The sequence below is a fragment of the Xenopus laevis genome, chromosome 2L, assembly GCF_017654675.1.
Source record: "Xenopus laevis strain J_2021 chromosome 2L, Xenopus_laevis_v10.1, whole genome shotgun sequence".
Classification (NCBI taxonomy): Eukaryota; Metazoa; Chordata; class Amphibia; order Anura; family Pipidae; genus Xenopus; species Xenopus laevis.
In genome coordinates, this window is record NC_054373.1 from 95,045,904 (window position 1) to 95,071,148 (window position 25,245).

At 37.8% G+C, this 25,245-nt stretch overlaps 1 protein-coding gene across 4 annotated transcripts in view; it reads left to right on the top strand.

Moving 5' to 3' along the window:
- The window catches only part of vmp1.L (vacuole membrane protein 1 L homeolog), a 127,668-nt gene that overhangs the window by 11,605 nt on the left and 90,818 nt on the right, over positions 1–25,245 (top strand). For all 4 annotated transcript variants that reach the window (NM_001091697.1, XM_018245001.2, XM_041580959.1 and 1 more), the window contains 1 exon segment: positions 160–270. In NM_001091697.1, coding sequence (NP_001085166.1) covers positions 160–270 — 111 coding nt within the window.

Below are 25,245 nucleotides of genomic sequence, written 5' to 3' on the forward strand. Positions count from 1 at the left end.
TCATTTTCAAAAAAAAAATGTGAGGCCTTGTAAGTAAACCTATTCTTTTTTTTTTTAACTGAATCTGTATGTGCCACCTGCTTTTGAAGCAATTGCATGTACAAATTAACATTTTTGCCTTCATTTATAATTTTATTGCATTGTTTCCCTGTTTTTCAGTGTGTGCAGTATATTGAGAAAAAATGTTTATGGTGTGCCTACTGGGTAGGCTTAGGAATACTGTCCTCAGTTGGACTTGGAACAGGTCTTCATACCTTTCTACTTTATTTGGTAAGATGTTTTCTTAAATTAACATTACATTGGTTTGATTTATTTTGTAAAAATATGACCATTTTAACTAGGCTAGTAAACATAAATCTTTGTTAATGGCAATCGTATTCGGTTTCTTTTATTAATTAAAGTACAAAAAAAGCTTGAGTAACTTCCGCTAGTGACTCTACTCATCAATGTGAGGGCTGCTGCCATCTTTCTAGGCATGCCATGTGCCTGTTCAGTTTGGAGCTGGTAGATGGTGGCTGCAATCTAGTACCCCAGGCTGGTGTGCTTTTTACAGAAGAGGAGCACCGAACAGAGGTATGACGTAAGCAATTAGAGTAGGTCGCAAACATTACATATAATAAACCTCATAACTGCAGCAAGAATGGTTTTGGTTAAATATGGGGTGCAATCAATTCTCTGTATGTATAGGTGTTCAGGGCCACCATCGGTTTATCGTTAGGTGCCCCATGGCAAAGAGGACTGGGCTTGTGAGGAAGTAGTTTGGGTGTATCATAGGCAGGATTTTGGCATAATTCAGGACTGGCTCGTTCAGATCAGAGGCTTGGCAGTGCACATGAAGGGCATTTTTCCCCAATATCTTTGGCCCACGTTTTATTTGTTGGGAGAGCCCACCACCTACTGGGCCCAGGTGACTGTTGAGCTGCTCGGGGGCCCTGGTAACTAATTAGCATGGGAGTCTATTGCTTACTGATGGAGGCTCTGCATATATATATGTACCTTGTACTGATCAACACAAGGTGCAGAACTTTAACACTACAGCACATCAGCATGTCTTCTTGAACACTTTCCTTACTGTATATTTCATATGCTATATATGCTAATCATTAATGTTTCAGAGCAGTAGAACATTAAAACTTAGAATATGTTTCTCTGTTTTTTGCTTTTTGTTTAGTGTAGTAGTTAGCACTGCTGCCTTGCATTGCCAGGGTCTTGAAATCTGCCTTGGTCACAATCTACAAGGTGCAGGGAGTCTGTATGTTCTCCCTGTGTCTGCTTGTTTTCAGGTGTGTTGTGTTAGTGATAGAGATCTTAATTTTTAATCTCCACGGCTCAGGGTCAAAGCACTGCAAAAATATGTTTTCTCTATGAAATAAAGGAAACTGATATATATTCTTGAAACTCCCTGGTTAGGGGGAAATTTCATAAATTGGTGTAGAGCCTCTTCAGTTGCAGTTATCTTGGTTGTAAAAAAAAAAGAAAAAAAAAAAGGGTTTTTTAATAAAACACCAGTTTATATTCGGGCAGTTGTCTGAGGGCAGATACACACTTTCAATCACCCGTGCTTTGTCTGTTAAGATTAGGGGATGAGTTGGGTGGTGTCTGGTATAAAAACGTTTTAAAGATTACTGATATCTGTAATTTAATCTAAAATGTGGCCAAATGATTAGTTATCGGAATAGCACTACTTGAAAAGTAATATTCTGCACAGTAGGCTGTTATTCATTTGTTTTACTTCCCACAGGGAAATGCTATTTAACTTAGCTGCCTATTTAGCTGGGTCCTTATCGTCACAGTATCCAAATTCCTAAGCACTGAATTAGCAATGGCTGAACTATACATAATAATTATGCTATACTTCTACTTCCCCACTATTCCACCTAAATGTGAAAAGATCACAGACTTAAATGATCGTTTTCTGTGAACTGTTGAAAAAAAAAATGTGGCCATTAGAATTGTGAGAGGCACTGCCAACCAACTAAAACGTCTCTTCTCCCCATGGGCCTATGTCTGTCTTGTTGCATCATAAACGTAATCTGCCAAAGAACCTATTAATAAACCACTCTTGCTAAGATTACAGCTTGAGTTTATACTGAGAAATCTGTGTTTATCACAATCACAGAAGCGTTTGCTTTTGCTAAAGCCAATGTTGCTCCAACAGTACCATTTAGAACTATCACAAATATTACATGATCTTGCCTTTGTAGCATACAGTATAGCTGAAAATTTATGGTTGTGTTAACTAACTATAATATCCTTATTATAGCACTTACAAAAATCACTCAAATTAGACCTGTCACAGACATAAAAAGCTTTATTATAAAATTGCCTTTCAAATTAAACATGAAACCCAAATTATTATTTTTTTAATTAAAACTGTTGTATGCAAAAGGGACATATTGCTTATTAGCCTTCTTGTTCTGCAGAAACAGAACATACTAGGGCATTGCTATTTCCTACACAACAGTAAAACCATTCAAATTGTATAATAAAATAAATGCAATTTATCCAAATGGTTATATTCTGTAATTTGGTGAGAATGTTTCAAAATACCTTTTCATATTGTAATGAGAGTGTTTCTTTGTTGCCTGCCATTTGCATGTTATGTGTAATTTTTATATATTTTATACCTCTTTAATTGGGTGCAGGCATGTGGACTATACCCCCCAAACAATGTAGGTCTCTATAAAAAGATATTGCATAAAATAGCTCACGTGTAAAACCTTGCTTCATGTAAATAAACAATGTTCATAATAATATACTTTTCTAGTAGTATGTGCCATTGGGTAATCCTAAATAGAAAATTGCCATTTTAAAAAATTAAATCCTCCCCCTGGGATCGTACGATTCACTGTGCACACAAACATACCAACAAACTATAGTTGTTAGGTCAACTGAGCCAATTAACAGACAGATTTCTGTCTTTTGCTTCAACACTTCTTCCTGTTACAGTTAGAGCTGTAGTATATATGGTTAGGTGATCTCTGAGGCAGCACAGAGACCAACATTAAATGGTGGTTCAAGGCAAGAGATTTAAAAAGACAAGATTTACTTAAATATATAGACCAATTTGGTAAGATTTTTTAATATGCCACTTAATATGATGTAAACTATCTGTTGCTTAAGTGTTCATTTTGGGGGTATAGTTTTCCTTTAACCCTTTAACTGCCAAGAACGTAGCTCCTACGTTCTTTGAAAAAAGGCTTTAAGTGCCAAGAACGTAGGAGCTACGTTCTTTACTAAAACAGCTCTCTCTCTGCACACACTGCAAAATCAGCGTGCAGAGAGGAGCAGCTAGCAGCAGAACCCCCTAGGCAACGAGCTTACCTGAAAAAGATCGGCGATCCTCCACTCCAGAGTCGCAGAGAGACGCAGCAACAGCAGCAACCGATTCAGCAGCTTCCATGTCCCAAGCATCAGCACAGCACATGTTCCTGCTCCGCCCATGCACTTCCTGGTGCTGTGACTCGGCGTGTTTCAACTGAAAAGCACTGAAAAGGACTCCTCTTCATCTAGATTTGGTAAGTGCCCCTTTTTTTACTTGTTTACAGGTATTTACAGGCATTTACAGGCATTTACATATACACAGTACACATACTAGTAAAAGTAGTTTTTTTTTTTTTTTTGATTTTCTGATTTTTTTGATTTTTCAAACTTTTGCACATATATTACATACTCAAATACATATATGCAAATATTTATACACTTTTTAGAGCTGTACATGCATGCATACACAAACACACACTTATAGGGGTTTTTTTAGTTCGTTTTCTAAGTTTCCCTTATGTTATTTCCCTAAAAACTTTAGATTTCACAGCATGACTACTGGATCAAGCATTCTGACCTCTAACCACGCTGTCGGATCAGTTATTTTGTTATTTCGTTGATTTTCCTAATTGTATTTGCTTTTTTGTGATTTTTATTGCAGTTTTATGCTTGCATTGTTTTCCTTATGTAATGTTTTAGCCTCATTTACACTTTGATAATTTGGGATAGAAACATATTTTTAGCAACTCTGTGTTCGTCAGAATGTGTACTTTCCAAAAATATATGGTTTTGGGGGGTCTTTGTACTGTTAGGGGGTCTTACGGCAAATTATATGCAGTCAGAGTGCTATGTTCACAGGAGGCGAATTGACGGTGAAAATTCTTATGCACTGTTTTTATTTGGGGTCCGCACGTGCCCACCTGCTTTGGTTTATCTATGCATATTGGGCATCAAACTGTTCAGTAGACCCTTGGCGTCAATATTTAGGGTGTTTTCTAATTGTATGTAAGAAATTGGGTGAGATGAATGCGACCAACTGCAATATTTTTAGGCGATTTTCAGAAATATCATAAAAACCACTGCCTTTAGCGTTGCTTTGCAGTATGTACATTTGGAGCAGAAAGATAATTTTAGCAAATTTTTATTCGGCACAAGGTGTACTTTCCAAAAATATATGGTTTTGGGGGGTCTTTTTACGGTTAGGGGGTCTTACGGCACATTATATGCAGTCAGAGTGCTATGTTCACATGAGTCGAATTGACAGCCGAGAAAATTCTTATGCACTGTTTTTATTTGGGTTCCGCACGTGCCCACCTGCTTTGGTTTATCTATGCATATTGGGCATCAAACTGTTCAGTAGACCCTTAGTGTCAATATTTATGGTGTTTTCTAATTGTATGTAAGAAATTGGGTGAGATAAATGCGACCAACTGCAATATTTTTAGGCGATTTTCAGAAATGTCATAAAAACCGCTGCCTTTAGCATAGTATTGCAGTATGTAAGTTTGGAGTAGAAAGACAATTATAGCAAATTTTTATTTAGCAGAATGTGTACTTTCCAAAAATATATGGTTTTGGGGGGTCTTCGTACTGTTAGGGGGTCTTACGGCACATTACATGGAGTCAGAGTGCTATCTTCACAGAAGGCGAATTGACAGCCGAGAAAATTCTTAAGCACTATTTTCATTTGGGGTCCGCACGTGCCCACCTGCTTTGGTATATCTATGCATATTGGGCATCAAACTGTTCAGTAGACCCTTGGTGTCAATATTTATGGTGTTTTCTAATTGTATGTAAGAAATTGGGTGAGATAAATGCGACCAACTGCAATATTTTTAGGCGATTTTCAGAAATGTCATAAAAACCGCTGCCTTTAGCGTTGCTTTGCAGTATGTAAGTTTGGAGTAGAAAGACAATTATAGCAAATTTTTATTTAGCAGAATGTGTACTTTCCAAAAATATATGGTTTTGGGGGGTCTTCGTACTGTTAGGGGGTCTTACGGCACATTACATGGAGTCAGAGTGCTATCTTCACAGAAGGCGAATTGACAGCCGAGAAAATTCTTAAGCACTATTTTCATTTGGGGTCCGCACGTGCCCACCTGCTTTGGTATATCTATGCATATTGGGCATCAAACTGTTCAGTAGACCCTTGGTGTCAATATTTAGGGTGTTTTCTAATTGTATCTAAGAAATTGGGTGAGGTAAATGCGACCAACTGCAATATTTTTTGGTGATTTTCAGAAATATCATATAAACCACTGCCTTTAGCGTTGCTTTGCAGTATGTACATTTGGAGCAGAAAGATAGTTTTAGCAAATTTTTATTCGGCACAAGGTGTACTTTCCAAAAATATATGGTTTTGGGGGGTCTTTGTACTGTTAGGGGGTCTTACGGCACATTATATGCAGTCAGAGTGCTATGTTCACAGGAGTTGAATTGACAGTCGAGAAAATTCTTAGGCACTGTTTTTATTTGGGGTCCGCACGTGCCCACTTGCTTTGGTTTATCTATGCATATTGGGCATCAAACTGTTCAGTAGACCCTTAGTGTCAATATTTATGGTGTTTTCTAATTGTATGTAAGAAATTGGGTGAGATAAATGCGACCAACTGCAATATTTTTAGGCGATTTTCCGAAATGTCATAAAAACCGCTGCCTTTAGCATAGTATTGCAGTATGTAAGTTTGGAGTAGAAAGACAGTTATAGCAAATTTTTATTCAGCAGAATGTGTACTTTCCAAAAATATATGGTTTTGGGGGGTCTTCGTACTGTTAGGGGGTCTTACGGCACATTATATGGAGTCAGAGTGCTATCTTCACAGAAGGCGAATTGACAGAGAGGAAATTCTTAAGCACGATTTTCATTTGGGGTCCGCACGTGCCCACCTGCTTTGGTATATTTATGCATATTGGGCATCAAACTGTTCAGTAGACCCTTAGCGTCAATATTTATGGTGTTTTCTAATTGTATATAAGAAATTGGGTGAGATAAATGCGACCAACTGCAATATTTTTAGGAGATTTTCAGAAATATCATAAAAACCACTGCCTTTAGCGTTGCTTTGCAGTATGTACGTTTGGAGTAGAAAGACAGTTTTAGCAAATTTTTATTCGGCAGAAGGTGTACTTTCCAAAAATATATGGTTTTCTGGGGTGAACCTAGTTTTTTGTACCTTTGCCTGTTGCAAAATGCTGTATATGTGCTGGTTATGCAGTATCTGGAATTACAGAACTCGTATGGGGTGTCTTCTTTCTGGGGCCCCTATACGCCACATACTTAGGGGTACCTATGCATATTGGGTATCAAACTGTTCAGCGTACCCCAGACTTTCATGTTTAGGGAGTTTTATATTGCTATATATTGATATGTAGGAGATACAATGCTTTCGAGTTGGAGTATTGAGGAGATTTTTGTATATGTCATAAAAATTGCGAAATGTAGGAAAGCTTTGCGGCTTGGTACTTTGGAGTAGAAAATCGTGCCTACCCATTTTAGATTTGTCAGAATGTGTACTTTCCAAAAACATATGGTTTTCTGGGGTGAACATAAATTTTTGTACTTTTGCCCCTTGAAAAATGCTGTAAATGTGCTGATTTTGCAGTATTTGGAATTACAGAACTGTCTTCGTTCTATGGCCCCTATACGCCATATACTTATGTGTACCTATGCATATTGGGCATCAAATTGTTCAGCAGACCCTTGGCTTTCATATTTAGGGTGCTTTTTCTTGGTATATAATGATATGTGGGAGATACGATGCTTCAGAGTTGCAATATTGAGGTGATTTTCTGTAATGTCATAAAAATTGCCAAATGTAGGAAGCTTTACGGCTTGGTACTTTGGAGTAGAAAGACGTGCATACCCATATTAGATTCGTCAGAATGTGTACTTTCCAAAAACATATGGTTTTCTGGGGTGAACATACATTTTTGTACTTTTGCCCCTTGAAAAATGCTGTAAATGTGGTGATTTTGCAGTATTTGGAATTCCAGAACTGATAACTCGTATGGGGTGTCTTGGTTCTGGGGCCCCTATACTCCACATACTTAGGTGCACCTATGCATATTGGGCATCAAACTGTTCAGCGGACCCTGGGCTTTCATATTTAGGGTGTTTTATCTTGGTATGTAATGATATGTGGGAGATACGATGCTTCAGAGTTGCAATATTGAGGTGATTTTCTGTAATGTCATAAAAATTGCCAAATGTAGGAAAGCTTTGCGGCTTGGTACTTTGGAGTAGAAAGACGTGCATACCCATATTAGATTCGTCAGAATGTGTACTTTCCAAAAACATATGGTTTTCTGGGGTGAACATACATTTTTGTACTTTTGCCCCTTGAAAAATGATGTAAATGTGCTTATTTTGCAGTATCTGGAATTCCAGAACTGATAACTCGTATGGGGTGTCTTCGTTCTGGGGCCCCTATACTCCACATACTTAGGTGCACCTATGCATATTGGGCATCAAACTGTTCAGCGGACCCTGGGCTTTCATATTTAGGGTGTTTTATCTTGGTATGTAATGACATGTGGGAGATACGATGCTTCAGAGTTGCAATATTGAGGTGATTTTCTGTAATGTCGTAAATATTGCCAAATGTAGGAAAGCTTTGCGGCTTGGTACTTTGGAGTAGAAAGACGTGCATACCCATATTAGATTCGTCAGAATGTGTACTTTCCAAAAACATATGGTTTTCTGGGGTGAACATACATTTTTGTACTTTTGCCCCTTGAAAAATGATGTAAATGTGCGGATTTTGCAGTATCTGGAATTCCAGAACTGATAACTCATATGGGGTGTCTTCGTTCTGGGGCCCCTATACTCCACATATTTAGGTCCACCTATGCATATTGGGCATCAAACTGTTCAGCGGACCCTGGGCTTTCATATTTGGGGTGTTGTATCTTGGTATATAATGATATGTGGGAGATACAATGCTGTAGACTGGACACTTTGAGGTAATTTTTCAAAAATGTAACACATTTTTATAAAAACTGCTAACTTTAGGAAAGAATTGCAACTTGGTAGTTTGGAGTACAAATATATATTTACCCATTTTGAACTCGTTGGAATCTGTTCTTTCCAATGAGGGGTAGTTTTTTAGGGTAAACCTACTGTAAGTGGAATGTTTGGCCTTGAAATCAGATGTATGCTGTTTTGTGGAGCGGTGCTTTGGAAATTTGGTAGTTTACTGCTTCAGAGTTTTCAACTATCGAAGTGAGAAATCTCCATAAAATTATATATATTTGGTATTGGTTTGTTCGGGAGACACAGAACTTTCCAAATCTGCCATGTTCTCATGCATAAAATAAATTATGCTTCTGATATATGCGTTTGTATCATGTGAAACTGTTTTTTTTTGTTTTTTTTATACACTTAGAAGCCCATATCTTTTTACAGGACTGGAATGACAACTAAATTCTAGCATATTTTGAAAGCTTAGGTTGTCCTGAAAAAAACAATATCTTGTTTTCATGGGTAAACTAAAAGACCCCCCCAGGAAAGTCCCCTAAAGTGAAAGAGCAAAAAATGTTCAAAAACGGTCTGGCAATAGAAGTTCCAACTTGGCCAAATTGGCTGGCAGCGAAAGGGTTAAAGGGGACCTGTCACCCAGAAAAATTATTCCAAATAATATTTTACCACATTAGTCAAGGAAAATAAACTTTAATTACACAGTATAAATTATTTGAATCTTGTTTCCATCAGTCTGGGAACTCATAATTATAACAAGCAGGCAGGAGCCATTTTGTGGACACTGTTATTAATACAAGCTATCATCTAAGAATCTTGTTTGTGCACCAGAATGGGGGACCAGATTTCCATCCCCATGCACTGGCTACACAATTAAATGGTGAAGAGAACGGGGGAATGTGGGGAGAGCAGTGACATCAAGAAAGTGCTGAATGGAAAGTAATTGTCTGCTCCGCCTCTATGCCCACGGCATAGAGGAGGGGCAGACAATATTTGATTGACAGCTGAAATTTTTAAATGAGCTTATAACAGCTATGAATGCTTTAATAAAAAATAGAAATTGGATATCATGTTTAATTTGAAAAGGACTTTAATTTGTACAGATTTTTGTGTCTGGGTGGCAGGTCCACTTTAAGGGGGTTATTTATTAAAGGTAGAATTTTTGAGTTTTTTTTTTTTTTTATACCTGAAATGTTTTCTAATTTATGAAAAAGCTCTAATTAGTGTAGTCAGGGTGAAAAACTTGAATACTTGAATTGATTGAGTTTTCGGCAGAAAAAAAAACTAGAACGAATTGACTCAAACGAATCAAGTTTCCGAGCAAAACCCACCAAAAAAAAACCTCACAACATTATGAAGGCTACAAACATCTTCAAATGGACCTCTGCCATTGACTTCTACATGACCTAGACAGGTTTTAGTTGGAGTATTTTCAGATTCAAGCTATTTTCAGCTTCAGGTGTAATAAATCTCGAAAAATTTAGTTTTAAAGAAAAAAAAAATAGAAAAATGCAATTTTTTTTAACCCTAAAATTCAAGTTTTGACTGAAAAATACTTGGAAAATGAGGACGGGTAGGGATTTAAAGCCGTAGGGGCAAATTAACCCTAGGGGTCCCTACATACCCTTTACTTTATAAATGTGTTCGAAGATAATTATAATAGAAGTAATATTTTTGCACAAGTTAAGTATTGCTAATGTCCTTTACAAGAAAACCCTGTTGCTTAGCTCTGCCGCATTCTGAGCCCATGGCTTAAGTCTTTCCGCTATTTGGAAAGTGCACAGCACTTTGGTGCATCCCTAATTCATGAGCTGCTCATATGAAACACCTAGGGCTGATTTATCAAAGGTCAAGTTGTGTTTTCACAAATATTTTGAGTTTTTCGAGTTTCAGGTTGAAAAAAAACGCTCACATTTTTTTTGAGATTTATTATGCCCCGAAGTTGCAAATAGCTCTAATCCGAAATACAGCTAAAACCTGTAGAGGTCATGTAGAAGTCAATGGCAAAGGTCCCTTGAACCATTTGATTTTCAGGGGGTTTTCAGTGGTTGTCAAATTTGAGCTATTCATGTTTGATTCTTGTTGATAACTCAAGCAATATGAGTATTTGAGCCCCCCCCACACACACACACACACACACACAATTGCATTGATTGGAGTTTTTGAATAGATAAGCAATCATTCCAATTGTGAGTTTATTTGAGGTAGAAAAAAACTCGCAACCTCGACCTTTGATAAATAAGCCCCTTAATTCCCTGAATTGAATAGTTTTATATATCACACAGTAAGATAAGTACAAATTATTTCTCGCTGGCTACATTTAATACGTTTAATTATTCTGTTGGATGGTTAGCCTTTGTCTCTTACAATGCAATAAAACTTTAATATTCAATATCTGTTTAACATGTTTTTTGTAAAACTGTATTGCCATCTTGTGTGACTTATTGGTACAGCAGTTATTCCAACATGCATTTTCTTTCAAAAAGTATGATACAGTAGTTTTAGTTTAGTCTGATATTCATCAATGAAGATCAAAAGAACATTTAAATATGTGTTACAGTCAAAGTGAAGTTGCAAACTACGTGAATAACAACTCATTTGTGTATTTTGCCAGCTATGTTGGTGTCCCAAACACAGTAGCGTAACTACAGAGAAAACAGACCCTGTGAATGCAGTCAGGTTCAGTAGTATAGATAGCCCAGTGGGGGCCCTAATTAATAAGCAATTTCAATATGTCTCGGTAGAAATGGTCACCTTAACCATACTTTGGGGCGCCTAAATGGAATGTGCTGTGGTTTCCATTAACCTCTACTAATGCCACTGGCCAAACATTTATAATTCTAACATTCTACATTAGGCCCAACTATACAATTGCACAAGAATAAGTGCTACATCCACGGCCAATTGCTGTCTGTCCTCAGGCAGGAATTTCCTCTGAAAGAGCCATGGACAGATATTGGTCAAGAAAGGGTTTTTTTGTTCCCATATGCTAAGTGATCTTCCTTCAGTCGAGAGACTGATTCAATAAATCTAACTGCAATTGCTATAGAATAGGAAACTGCTATGATCGAGATTTTTTTAGGAGAAAAGTATTTTGCATAGTGGTGGGCAGATGTCTTTTAGGAGAAAAGTATTTTGCATAGTGGTGGGCAGATGTCTTTGAAATTATTATTATTATTCAAACTATAAGGTCATATCAGGTTCATGAGCTCTTTCCAAAGCTTTTTTTTTTTATTTTTAACAGAATTGAATAATTCCTTCATAATTGCTAAATTATAGGACTAGGTATAATGTTAAAAAAGCAGAAATACAATGAAAAATTTAAAAATACTAGAAAATGCATTAAATATGTAAATATTTTGTGAAATGTGTTTTAAAACACAGTAAGGTTAGCCCAGTTAAAATGTCCAAAGATATTTTTTTACAACATTACTTTTCTACTTCGGAAGTTCCTTGACCTAAACACTTTCTTTTCATGCATAGATAGATAAGAGCCACATGGTGGCACCATACTCATCTGTATATGTGATAACACGAAAGTCATAATTTCTCTCTCAGCAGTACTTAAGAATATACAAGTTCAGATCATGTCAGGTTTTTTTTTATAAATATCTGTAGAATTCAAAAGTGCTTTGAATTGATTAAAATGTACTTCATTATTCGTAAAAGGGGAAGTCTTGGTCTAGTACATTACTGTGAATGTAGTTCGTAATAGTGTATGTGGCACATTCAATTTAGGCTTGAGTCAAAATTATCATATTTTTCTCTTCATTATAACAATATCCAGTTCTATATGCAGTTTCTGTAATGATACAGGTATGGGAAGCTCTAGATTATGGGATTATTATTAATCTCCATTTTAATAAAATAATTCTGATTTTTAAAATGGGTTTTCCTCATCACCCATGGCAAGCATTCACCTAATGGGTAAACTCTCCCTCCGGGCCAATGGACAGGGTTTGTTTTTTTCCGTCAGAAGGCCGATGGATGGAGGCGTTTGGAAGTGTGCTCTGCCTTGTGGTTGTTTCCCAGTAGGAGGGGGCTTTTTATCTCTCTCTTTTATTATCCGTGGTGGGGTTAGCAAGATAAGGCAGTGGTAGTTGCGGAGGAACAGCTGGATGCCAAGCCTTTACCTCCCACTGGTTGGGATTTCGGAGTGTGTGCTTTTGGTTCCGGAAGGGATGTCCGTGTGTTCTGGCATAGTGACATTGGAAGAGTTGTGCGGCTTCGATTTCTGCAACAATAGTTCATGGATGGATGTATTATTGAGTGTAGAGAAAAAGCAATCTGTGTCCAACAGTGGAAGACTTCAGGAGTAAAGAAGTAGTGACTATCTGAGGGTCCTGAGGTTGATGTCCTTAACAATTCAGGTTGTAATGTGGGCAAGATTGCATTTGAGAAATCTGCAACATTTCTTGCTAAGAAGAATAAAGAATCCGTAGCAGAACTTGCACAAGAAGTTGAGGTTGCCTCAGGAATTAAAGGTCGAGTTATGCTGGTTTAAGCTCAGAAAAGGGTTCTCAATTATAAGATCCAGAGTGGACAGGCCTGACAACCGATGCGTCAGGTACCGGCTGGGGGCTCACTTAGGAGTGCTGTTTGCTCAAGGCTTTGGATGATGAAGCAAACTTCCTCAAATATTGTGGTGCTAAGGGCAATATGAGATGCCCTGTTTGAATGTAAAATAATGCCAGACAATACCACCTGATGGAGTCTTCACAAAGACATCTTTCAAGATTTAGTAGACACGTGGGAGGTGCCAGATGTGGACACTATGGCGTCCATTCAAATCAGAAACTGCCAGAACCATGCAGAGATGCTGTGGCCACAGATAGTCTAAGGCAAGATTGGTCAAAGGGGTTGATTTATGTGTTTCCCCCAATTCCACTTATCTGGAAGCAGCTGATACAATAGTAGTGGAACCCTTTTGGCAAAGGCGACCTTGATTTCTGTTGCTTCACAGGTTGACTTTGAAAAAGCCCTGGAAGATTATGAGTGGCTGACCCAGGGGTTGTTTCAGTTCCAGAAAGACCACCTATCCTCGATCAAGAGGAGCTTGAAAGGGAGAGGCTGAGGAAGTTGAAATTAAAAGAAGAGAGTGGATTTCCTTCTCAAATCAAGAACATCAACTTTATCACAGTACTACAAAATTTGGGACAAGTTTGTGCAGTTTACATTGTTGGCTGGGCAAGACCCCAGTTCTCCAACAGCCTCTGTGTTAGTGGACTTCCTTTTCTCCAGATATGAGAGAGGTCTTCACATAGTTACATTGTTAAATTGGGTTGAAGAAAAGACAGTCCATCAAGTTCAACCCCTTCAAATGAAACCCAGCATACATACACACACCCCTCCATACCCTCACATAAATTATATATACCCATATCTATACTAAATATAGAATTTAGTATCACAATAGCCTTTGATATTATGCCTGTCCAAGAAATCATCCAAGCCCTCTTAAAAGCATTAACAGAATCACTCATCACAACATCACCTGGCAGGTCATTCCACAACCTCACTGTCTTCACTGTGAAGAACCACCTCTGCTGCTTCAAATGAAAGTTCTTTTCCTCTAGTCTGAAGGGGTGGCCTCTGCTGTGATAATCCTCTTTATGGGTACAAGGGTCCCCTGCTAATGGCCTCTAATGTACTTGTAAAGTGTAATCATGTCCCCTTGCACATCCCCCAACCTTGAGAGTCTACCCTCATAATTTAATTCTTCCATCCCTCTAACCAGTTTGGTTGCATGTCTCCGCACTCTCTCCAGCCCATTTATATCCCTCTTAAGGACTGGAGCACAAAACTGCACTGCATACTCCAGATGAGACCTTACCAAGACCTGCGGCAAAAGTATGTTTTCATCCCTCGAGTTTATGCAGTTTGGTTGCATGTCTCCGCACTCTCTCCAGCCCATTTATATCCCTCTTAAGGATTGGAGCAGAAAACTGCACTGCATACTCCAGATGAGACCTTACCAGGACCTGCGGCAAAAGTATGTTTTCATCCCTTGAGTTTATGCACTTTTTACGCAATACAGTACTTTATTTGCTTTAGTAGCCACAGAATGACACTGCCCATAATTAGACAACTTGTTATCTACAAAAACCCCTAGATCCTTCTCAGTTAAGGAAACTTAACTTGCTTCAGAAACTCTACGATAGTTTTAAAAAAAGAAGAAAAGGCACAGGATACACAGTAGATAACAGATAAGCTCTGTAGTATACAATGGGATTCTTCAGAACTTATCTGTTAGCTAATGTGGATCCTGTGCTTGAATGGCAGTTTCTGAAGCAGTTGTACCAGTGCAGGACAACATTCATTATATTGTCATTAGTTTTAAACACTTATTTTTTTGGTGTTACTGTCCCTTTAACAAAAAGAACTTGGGCTTTACATTCTTTACTTCAGAAATGTTTTTAATGCCTTGATGAGAGTAAAATCTTGCAACAGAAATATTTCACCTCTTTGAGACTTACCTTTTATCTTAGATTCATTAACAAAATCACATTTTGAACCACTCGAGAAGACTTCTTTGTGGAACCTTACTCTGAATGTTGTTCTGCTGGTTGCAGTTACTTCAGCCTGTAGAGTGGGAGAACTGGCTTCGTTGTGTCCCTCAGAACCATTTAAACATTAAACATCAAACCATCAAAGTTAAGGTGGTGCTTAGGCCTGCCTTTAAAGGAACAGTTCAGTGTGTAAATAGATAGGTTGTGCAAAATAAAAAATGTTTCTAATATAGTTAGTTAGCCATAAATGTAATATATAAAGGCTGGAGTGACTGGATGTCTAATATTATAGCCAGAACACTACTTCCTGCTTTTCAGCTCTATAGCTCTGAGTTAGTCAGCGACTTGAAGGGGAGCCACATGGTACATATCTGTTCAGTGAGTTTGTAATTGATCCTCCTCATTCAGCTCAGATTCAAAAGCAACAGATATGACCCATGTGGCCACCCCTCAAGTCTCTCATTGGTTACTGCCTGGTAACCAGGGTAACTAGTCAGTGTAAACTAAGAAAGCTGAAAAGCAGGAAGGAGTGTTCTGGCTATTTATGTTACACATCCAGTCACTACATTTTTGGCTAACTAACTATATTAGAAGCATTTTTTATTTTGCACAGCCTATCTATTTACCCAGTTTTTATTTTTACACTGAACAATTCCTTTAAGCTCCTTCCAAAAGTTAAATCTATGGATAGTAATATATATGGTATTTGGGGGCACATTTACTAAGGGTCGTATATCGAGGGCAAATTAACCCTCGATATTCGACCATTGAAGTAAAATCCTTCGAATATCGAGGTCGAAGGATTTACCGCATTTACTTTGTTGCGCTCAGGGGTAGCGTAAGGTTGCGAAGTTGCACTAGCGTTGATTTGCGAAGCGAAGTTACGCTAGTGATGGTTTATTTGCATATGGCGCCAAATTCAAATTTCAATGGAGGAATACGTACAATCACTACAAATGCCTGGGAAACCTTCAAAACATCAAATAAAATTTTTTTTTGCCCTACACATGTGCCCACTGTATAGTTAAGTTGCCATGAGTTAGGAAATGTAGGGGGGAAGGAGGGGAGCCCCAAAAAGATTTTTTTCGATCTTTTTCAGCCTATCACCCATAATATAGAAAAAACGCCAGCGTTTTTTGGGACTTAGAAAAAATTTGAACTTTTTTTGAAGCAATCCCTATGTACTCTATTGCGCTTTGCCTGGTCTGAGGTGGCGAAGGAAGTCTAGCGTAAAAGGTAGCGTTCAGTACAATGCGCGCGTTAGTGAATTTGCCTAGTTATGTCCCTTGCGAAAATTCGCCAGGCGTAAGGGTGCAAAGTAACACTATCGAATTTACGCCAGCGTTCGTTAGTGAATTTGTGAAGTAACGAAAATGGCCAACGCTAGCGAATTGACGCTAGCGTTAGGCGCTTCGGTGCTTAGTGAATTTGCCCCTAAGTGTCTTTTCCTTAGTATATATATCCCTCTAAAGAAGCTAGTTTTGAGAAGAAGGTTTTATAGTCAGTTGTACATTTTGCTGAATAAAGTTTGTTTTTGTTCAGAGCATTTTGCCTGGGGTCTCTCCCTGGTTAAGCTCTGGTAGTGTCCATTGGGTGAATTCAAACAATGGGTTACAAGGAAAACAGGAAATTGTTTTTTACTTAACATAATTTCTGGTTCCTAAACACCTTCCATGGCAGCATTCACCAGGGAATTCCCACCCCAAGTGGACAAGCTTTTTACCTTTTTGTACAGTGAGTATGGGAGAGGCTGTCTCTTTTAACTTGCTTGAGGGGGGGGGCTGTCCGTTGGCCTGGAGGGAGGGTAAATCCATTGGGTGACTGCTACCATGGAAGGTGACCAGGAAGCAGAAATTATCGGGAAGTAAAAAACAATTTCCTGTTTTCTTTTTCTCTGTAATAATAAAACTTGTACTTGATTTCAACTAAGATATACAATGGCAATTAAACCGCACCTACGGTTTTGGCCAATTTGTACTTTTGGGTGCACGTCCTGTAGCCTGTTCATAAAGGCTCAACCGCAAGACATGAATTTCCTCCAACAAACAGCACTCCAACTTTAGTAAAACCGTCTTTATTATTTGCAGGACAGCAACATAATGCAACGTTTCGAGCGGCACTCCACTCTTTGTCAAGCATGAAATACCATGAGACACAGTGCCCTTTGGTGTCTTAACAAGATTTTATAAAAACAAATTAGTAAAGTTAAAGGGATACTGTCATGGGAAAAAACATTTTTTCAAAATGAATCAGTTAATAGTGCTGCTCCAGCAGAATTCTGCACTGAAATCCATTTCTCAAAAGAGTAAACAGATTTTTTTATATTCAATTTTGAAATCTGACATGGGGCTAGACATATTGTCAATTTCCCAGCTGCCCCAAGTCATGTGACTTGTGCTCTGATAAAATTCAATCACTCTTTACTGCTGTACTGCAAGTTAGAGTATTATCACCCCCTCCCTTTTTACCCCCAGCAGCCAAACAAAAGAACAATGGGAAGGTAACCAGATAGCAGCTCCCTAACACAAGATAACAGCTGCCTGGTAGATCTAAGAACAGCACTCAATAGTAAAAACCCATGTCCCACTGAGACACATTCAGTTACATAAAGAAGGAAAAACAGCAGCATAAAGTGCAGGCACAAGTCACATGACTGGGGGCAGCTGGGAAATTAACAAAATGTCTAGCCCCATGTCATATTTCAAAATTGAATATAAAAAAATCTGTTTGCTCTTTTGAGAAATGGATTTCAGTGCAGAATTCTGCTGGAATAGCACTATTAACTGATGCATTTTGAAAAAAACATTTTTTCCGATGACAGGATCCCTTTAACAATAGTATCAACATGTATCCATATAACATCCTGAGATCATTATCTTCTAATGTATCCATCTGGTATCATAAAATAACTTATCTCCATATTGATGTGTCCAATATAGATATCAACCAGCTCCCAGGGAAAGAATATAAATGCCCATGTAACAACCTATAAAAGAGCAAGATCAACCCAGAATTAAAATCTATTTCAATAAAAATTGATTCAAATCATATTCATGATTCAGTTCATGTGGGGACAAAGTGCCTAATCTTCTGATCCACTGTGCCTCTCTACTCAATAATTCATTATCACAATCTCCCCCACGTCTCCTTTTCGGGACTGAATATAGGATTTGAAAGCGTAACTGACTTATAGTGTGACCACTTTCATTAAAGTGTTTAGCAACAGGTTGATTTAATTTGTTCTTGATTTCTGACTTATGTTCAGTAAGCCTATCCCTCATGCACTGGATAGTTTTCTCCACATGTGCATTTAATACTGTATACCACATACGTGGATGCACGCATGTGCCCCTAATGGGAATACGGGAACCTTTCCAAGGGTGGTATACCCATTATCTTTTCAAAACATTACTGCAGTGACTGCATCCACAGCACAACTAAGATATAATTCTCATTAGATGCAAAGCAATTCTATTGGGTTACTTTAATGTTTAAAATTATTTTGAGTAAACCCAATGAAGATCCAAATTATGGAAAGATCCCTTATGCAGAAGGTTCCGAGCATTCTGGATAATCTATCCCATACCTGTATGTATATTCTAATATCTTTTTTTTTTTTTTTTTTTAAATGTTCAATTTCTGATCTGTTTGAACTGAGTCGCCTAATTGTTTGCTTGTTTGACATTACTCAAAATCCAGGACAGATCTTTAACTGTATTTGGGGAGTTCAGCTAAATCTGGCAGTGTCTGAGGCAGCATCAGCAGTCAAAAGCAAATCTTTCCAGTGATGACGTTGCAGACTTAGGAGAAAAAATACTTGATATCCTCAAATCAAACCCAGCCAGAAAATGATTTTTTAATTATAAAGTATTCTGATTCATTCTGTAGCAGATTAAACATCAGTTGGGGTCAGGTTAAGTGGAAACAGTGATTTGGGAGGCTAAAAACTGCTGTCTGTAGTGTACATATGTGTACAAACATAGCGTTACTCATTCCCTTGTATGAGACAGGGGCAGGAAGCAGACATGTCATAGGACAAAAATAGGCAGCCACCATGAGAAAGAAGCCTTGCTAGTAAAATAGTCTGCCTTCTGTTGGTCTTTGTCTTTGCTTACTTGCACATTTGGTTGGGAACTGTTCATTTTCTCTTAGACATGGATCTTGGTTCAAGGCAATAGCAGATCTCACTTTTTGATCTAATGTGCTGTTTACTGTTTGTTGATTTAAGGCTATGGCATCACTCAAGGAAAGATTTTTAATTTATAGTTTTAATTCTAGAACCCAGAAACAACTAGTGTATTATAATTATATATATATATATATATATATATATATATATATATATATATATATATATATATATATATATATATGTGTGTATATGTGTATATGTGTATATGTGTGTGTGTGTGTATGTGTGTGTGTATATATATATATATATATATATATATATATATGTATATATATATATATATGTATATATATATATATATATATATATATATGTATATATGTATATATATATATATATATATATATATATATATATATATATATATATATATATATATATATATATATATATATATATATATATATATATATATATATATATATATATATATATATATATATATATGCCCCAACGAGGGCCGAAAAGCTGGAAAACACGAGTGATGTGTGAATAAAACCACTTGACAAAACTGGTTGGAGTGCTGGTCCATTTTGAACTGTGTATACTATACTTTGACCGTGCACCCACCATTGACCAGTGTACGAGTGCAGGTACTTTCAGAATCATTAATATACCTGTATATATATTAACTCTCACAAGTAACACCTCTTTCTAGGAGTTGCCTGACACATTGGATAATCCTATCACGGTAACTACACAGAATCTACACCTCTGTGAATTTTCTTCAGATGTCACCTCTTTTAAGAGTTACAATGGGTCATTGTGATTGGATTAGTGGAAGAGTTTATATGCCGAGAACTTCCCACACCAGTCAGTTGAACTGAAGAAGCTTTTCGGATGAGTACTGAAATGTCTTCATTGATTACTCAGCAAGTCCAGTTGTTTTTTAGATTTACCTGTCAGGAAGTCTTACCTTGGTGTTCTAGTGGTGCGGCGGGGACGCCCGCCGCTCCTCCTGCCAGCTCCCTTCCTAGTGCGCGTGCCGTGCGCATTCTCGCCATTTAAAGGCGCAGGCGCGCTGACATATGACGTCAGCACGCAATGGCGCCAAATTCAAATATTTAAAGGGGTATTTGTTAATCTAATGTTGCCCGTGATAGGTTTTGTTCCTGGTGTCTTGTACTTTGTGCTATTTAGCTTCTTGTCTGTTGATTCCTGTGTTTGACCCTGCCTGGCTGTTTTACTACTCTGAACTCTGGAACCTGACCTTGCCTGTTATTTGACTCCGATTCTGCCTCATCCCTTCTGATTGATCTCCCGGTTTTGACCCTTGCCTGCCTGACCTCACTTTGAACACTGCCTGCCCAGACCCGGCCTGAATTGTTACGCTGATTTTCTGCCTGTCTCGACCCAGCCTGATCTGACTACTCTATTGCCTCATGCCTTGCACTATGACCTTCTGTCCAAAGACTTTGCTCTACAGTCGTGCCCCTCTGCCTATCCAGAACCCTCATCTTGCACCTCTCGTTTAAGTCCAGGTGGCATCCAAGTAAGCCAAGGGCTCCTCCCGAGGCCCAAAGGCGGTCACACTACTGGTGAAGCACGAGCCGAGACCAGGGTACCTGGTGTTTGTTCTGGTGTTGGGTGCCAACCGTTACATTACTTACCTATACTAGATATCTTCTGTATAATGATTTCTGGGTCCATTCACAGGTTCTCATAAGGAAGGGTGCTCCATTATTCGAACTAATAGCTTTCCTTTGGCATCATGGCCTTTTATGACTTGCCCCCCCCCATCCTTATATTTATCACAGATATTTCCCTTGTTTTGTTAGTATGTGACTTTTACAAAACATCAGCTAGAAAAGCCAATGGTTTTAAAGCATCAAACCACACCAGCATAGTGACCTCATGCAATGTTAATGCTTTTCTGAAAAAGCACGATAGAGAGAACAGTGTTTATCCCTTTTGGTGACAAGGTCTCTCTCACATTGCAATTATTTCACAGTTTTCCAACCATCATTTTTACCAGCCAGGCCGGTAAAATACCAGCCAGGTGGCAACACTATCAATGATCTATATAATACTGAAATGGTTTAGTTAAGACCTGATCATATATATTAAGAGATATCTGACAACATGCACCACAGCTTGGGTGTGCATATAAGCAACCCCGTTTTTGAATTTTGTTCAACTTATGTGAATAGTTTTTTTTTTTTTGCACTTTGTTCTTTACAGTGCTAGAAATAATTAAGTGTAAGTCATTATATTAGTCACAATGTTTACTGACAGACTAAGTAGAAATTAAATAACAACATTGATTGAAAAGCCATTTCATGTAATGATTTTAATTTTACATATTTTAATTTTACATTTCCATATTTGAAAGTTTGAGAGCTTGGCTCCCCACTGCAATTACAGCAAGTCCACCCTTGTTTAGAACAAGTGATAATAAACTTTGCATGAGAGTTGTAACTAAATGTTTTCATTATGTATCCTTAATGCATATAACTTATTCACTCCTGTTTGTATGGGTGGCTGTCTGGTAAGTGAAGTTACATAAAATGGCTCAACCTGATTCTTTGTCCTTTGGGGGTTGATAACACAATTACAGCTTTGATGAGCATATAATGAATCATCAGTTTCCTGCTATTGGGATGCCTAAGGGATAGAGAGCTTTTGTTTCACAGCTTAACCCTTCTTTAATTTTGTAGTCTTCCTGACTACCTCAACTTTTGTAAAGGGTGAGTCAGAGCTTTTGTTCAATTTGCAGCTTTCATTTGAATCACTGTTCATAATTGATACTACTATATTAAGAGAACATTTAATATATGTACTTCTTCATTTTGTACCTCAACTTCCACTTTTTTTAACCTTTCTTTGCAATTACAAAATTAGCTACCTCCACAGACTATTATAATGTGTAGTTTGTTTTAACCTAATGCTATTTTTTTAAAATGGAATATTTTCACTAAAATAATTGGTCTGAATTTTTACATTTTCTTTTATAATTTTTCAAAAACTTTTTTTTTTCCTCCAAAAGGTGTGCAAATAATCAGGGATTACACATTATCAAAATCAAGCATTGTTACAGTTATCCCCAGGCTCCGCTAACCCCAGTAAAGTGTAACATTTTGCTCTTTAGCTTCCTTAGATTGTTGGCTACTTTCTTGTTCTAAATGAAATGGGTCAAAAAGCCCCATGTGCCACTATCCTTAAATTAATGCTTATTCTGTATATGTTTAAATATACACATTGGTACTGTTGGAACATGGGGCATTTTAACCTCCATTGTCCTCCTAGATAGAAAAGCAGCAGTTAAGGGGGGCATATTTACTAAAGTAAAGGCAACGGTTCAAATTATGTATTTTCCATAAATTTATATTTTCCACAACATAATCACCTTCTAAGCCTTGGTGAATGAACTTCGATTTAGACAAGGAGAAATTTTACTCTTTAGTAAATATGCTTCCGTCTACCTCTCACCACTCCTAATGTTTTTATGTCAAGTTCCCTGGGTGGCACATGCACAAATTAGTGGCAGGCAGATCTCTGTTTATGTATTATATAATATATTTTGACATGTTTTGGATGAGTGTTTGCGCTCATTTGTAGTGTTATAGCAGAGAACAGAAGAAATCTATATATTTATATAACGTACCACTGTCCTATATCACAGCACTTTATAGAGGATGTTTCATCATTCAAATAAGTCAATGCCCTTATAGGATTATGGGGAATCTATGGATTCCTATTTGACCACTCATCTTAGGTGTCATGAAAATGCATAAAATTAGATTCAAGTGTCTTTTCTCTAAAATTTGTTATAGTTGAGCAGGTTACTGTTGCACATTAGTTTGCTAAAAGAAAAAATTCTCCTGCTCTAACTTCAAAGTAAATGTTCACTTTATTTTGTAAAGGATTTTGTCTTTACATCCACATTATTTTATTGATGGCTTTCGTGTAAAAAATAGATGAGGTGATTCAGACTAAAGACCATGTTTTCACGTGTTTACTAAAAGTTTTTTTTTTTTTGTTTTTGTTTTTTTTTTCAGCCATATACATTTCAGTTGGATATTCCCTGTTGAATAATTTAAAGTTTGCAGTATTAACTTACATACTCTGGCCATTGTTTTATAAACCAGATTCAGGTATTAAAGTGCTTTAGCTATTTCGCTGAGCTTTTTTCACAACATGCAACAGCACATTAATATACATCATTTAACTACTGTTTAAGTCCCCTTGTTTTTTTTCCCAGCAACTTATAAAGTTTTAAAACTTAGTTGTTTTTTTTAACCACACTTTTTAGTGGACTTTGCTGGTAACTTTTTTTTAAATTTATTTTGGTGTAAATGACTGATAAAAAATGTTATATATAACTTGAAAGTTGGCTTCAAGGGACATTATTACTGACCAGTTATCAGTTGATTCTTTGTAAAGTGAAAGTATTTGTCATGGTTATCAAGTGGATAGTAAGCTATCCAACACCTATTATATTTTTACTGGTTGCAGTTTCACTCTATTATGAAATATTTTTTTTTTTTTTTTAAAGTTTTTATTTATTAAGAACAGTTGGCAGTACATCAAATGACAAGTAACAGAAAAGTACAAAGGTTGCACAGCGACACAATATCACACGTGACACTATACATCATAAGTTACCACATTCCTTTCAATTTACAATGCTCACACAGTTCCGGAAACCATAGGGTATATGTCTATCCATTGACCCCATACTTTGTCAAACTTCTCAGGGTGACCACGGGCTTCATATGTAAGCTTTATTAACGGAAGCATATGATTCACCATGTTAAGCCATTGGTTAATTGAGGGAGGCATAGGTTGAATCCAGTGCATGATAATTACCTTCCTTGCATAAAATAACAGGGATCTATACATTATCCTAGTACCGCTTTTAGGAACTAGCTCATCTATTGCCCCCAGGAGGCAGGCTTCAGGGGAGACTACCTGGGGAAGGGCTAAAGTATCACTAAGCAAACAAACCACTCTTTTCCAGAACCGGAGTATTCTTGGGCACTCCCACAACATATGGATAAAATCCGCATTAGCCTGAGCACACCGGGGACATGCCGAAGACTTATCAGGGAAGATCCTACTCAGCCTAAGAGGGGAATAGTAATAGAAATGCAATATTTTAAAACTAATCAGCCTGTCTTTCGTTGAGATAAGGTAATTATAGGCTTTGTCAGTAGCCTCATCCCACACATCATCAGTTACCGTAGGTAGAACTCTCTGCCATTTCCGCTGGGCTACTTGGAAGGGAGTACTCCCCGCCTCCATTAAATTCCTGTAAAGGCATGATACCAATTTGCGCGGGTTCTCCGCATGTAATGTACTGGAAACATCAAATTTGTGAAAGGAGGGTATATACCCATCAAACTGAGCTTTAAAGGCATGCTTTAATTGCAAGTATCTGAAGGGGTTGATTACTGTGTCAGGACATATCTCTTGCAATTGGGGGAGAGTGACAAAGACCCCATCTTTCAGAATGTCTCCGAGTTTTTTGATCCGTCTATTGGACCAGTACAGAAAATCAGTGAGGTAGCGGAGATGCGGGAGATTGGAATTCCCCCACAGTGGAGTGTGGTGGGAGAACAAAGTCGGAGACACCTTGCACAGTCGGAGAGCCAACTGCCAGGCCATATATGGGGCATATAGAACTGGGGGAAGCTGGGGTAGATCTTTCAATTTACGCATGGGACAAAGTGCCAAAGCTTCCAAGGAGCCCAAGAGCAGGCCATGTAATAGCATATTGGGGTTTTCGGGATCAGGATTAAACCATTCATGAATATGTGATAGTTGAGCCGCTAAATAATACAGCCAAAGGTTTGGTAGGCCTAGACCCCCACACGAAGGTGGAGCCGTGAGGGATTCCCAGGAAATTCTGGCCTGTTTCCCTGCCCATATAAATGATATTAACACCGTGTTGACTTTCCGAAAAAATTCCTTCGATAATTTGATCGGAGTGTTTCTGAAAAAGTATAGAAATTTTGGGAGAAAAACCATCTTAAAGATATTAATCTTCCCCCATAATGTCAGAGGCAAGTTCTGCCATTGAGTAGAAGCCGCTGTAAACTGAGCCACCAGTGGACCTAAATTAAGCTCAGGGAAATCGGTAGCCTTTGATGTCACAGTTACACCTAGGTACTTTATTTGGGCTGCCCAGACTAGTTGGTGGACCGGGGTTTGTTGATGTGGGGGGATGTTATCTATGGGCATTATGAGTGATTTACCCCAATTTATCTTCAGACCAGAGTATATGCCGAAGTCCTGTATTATATCTAAGGCCGACTGAAGTGTACGACCCGGATCTGCCAAAAATAACAGAATATCATCAG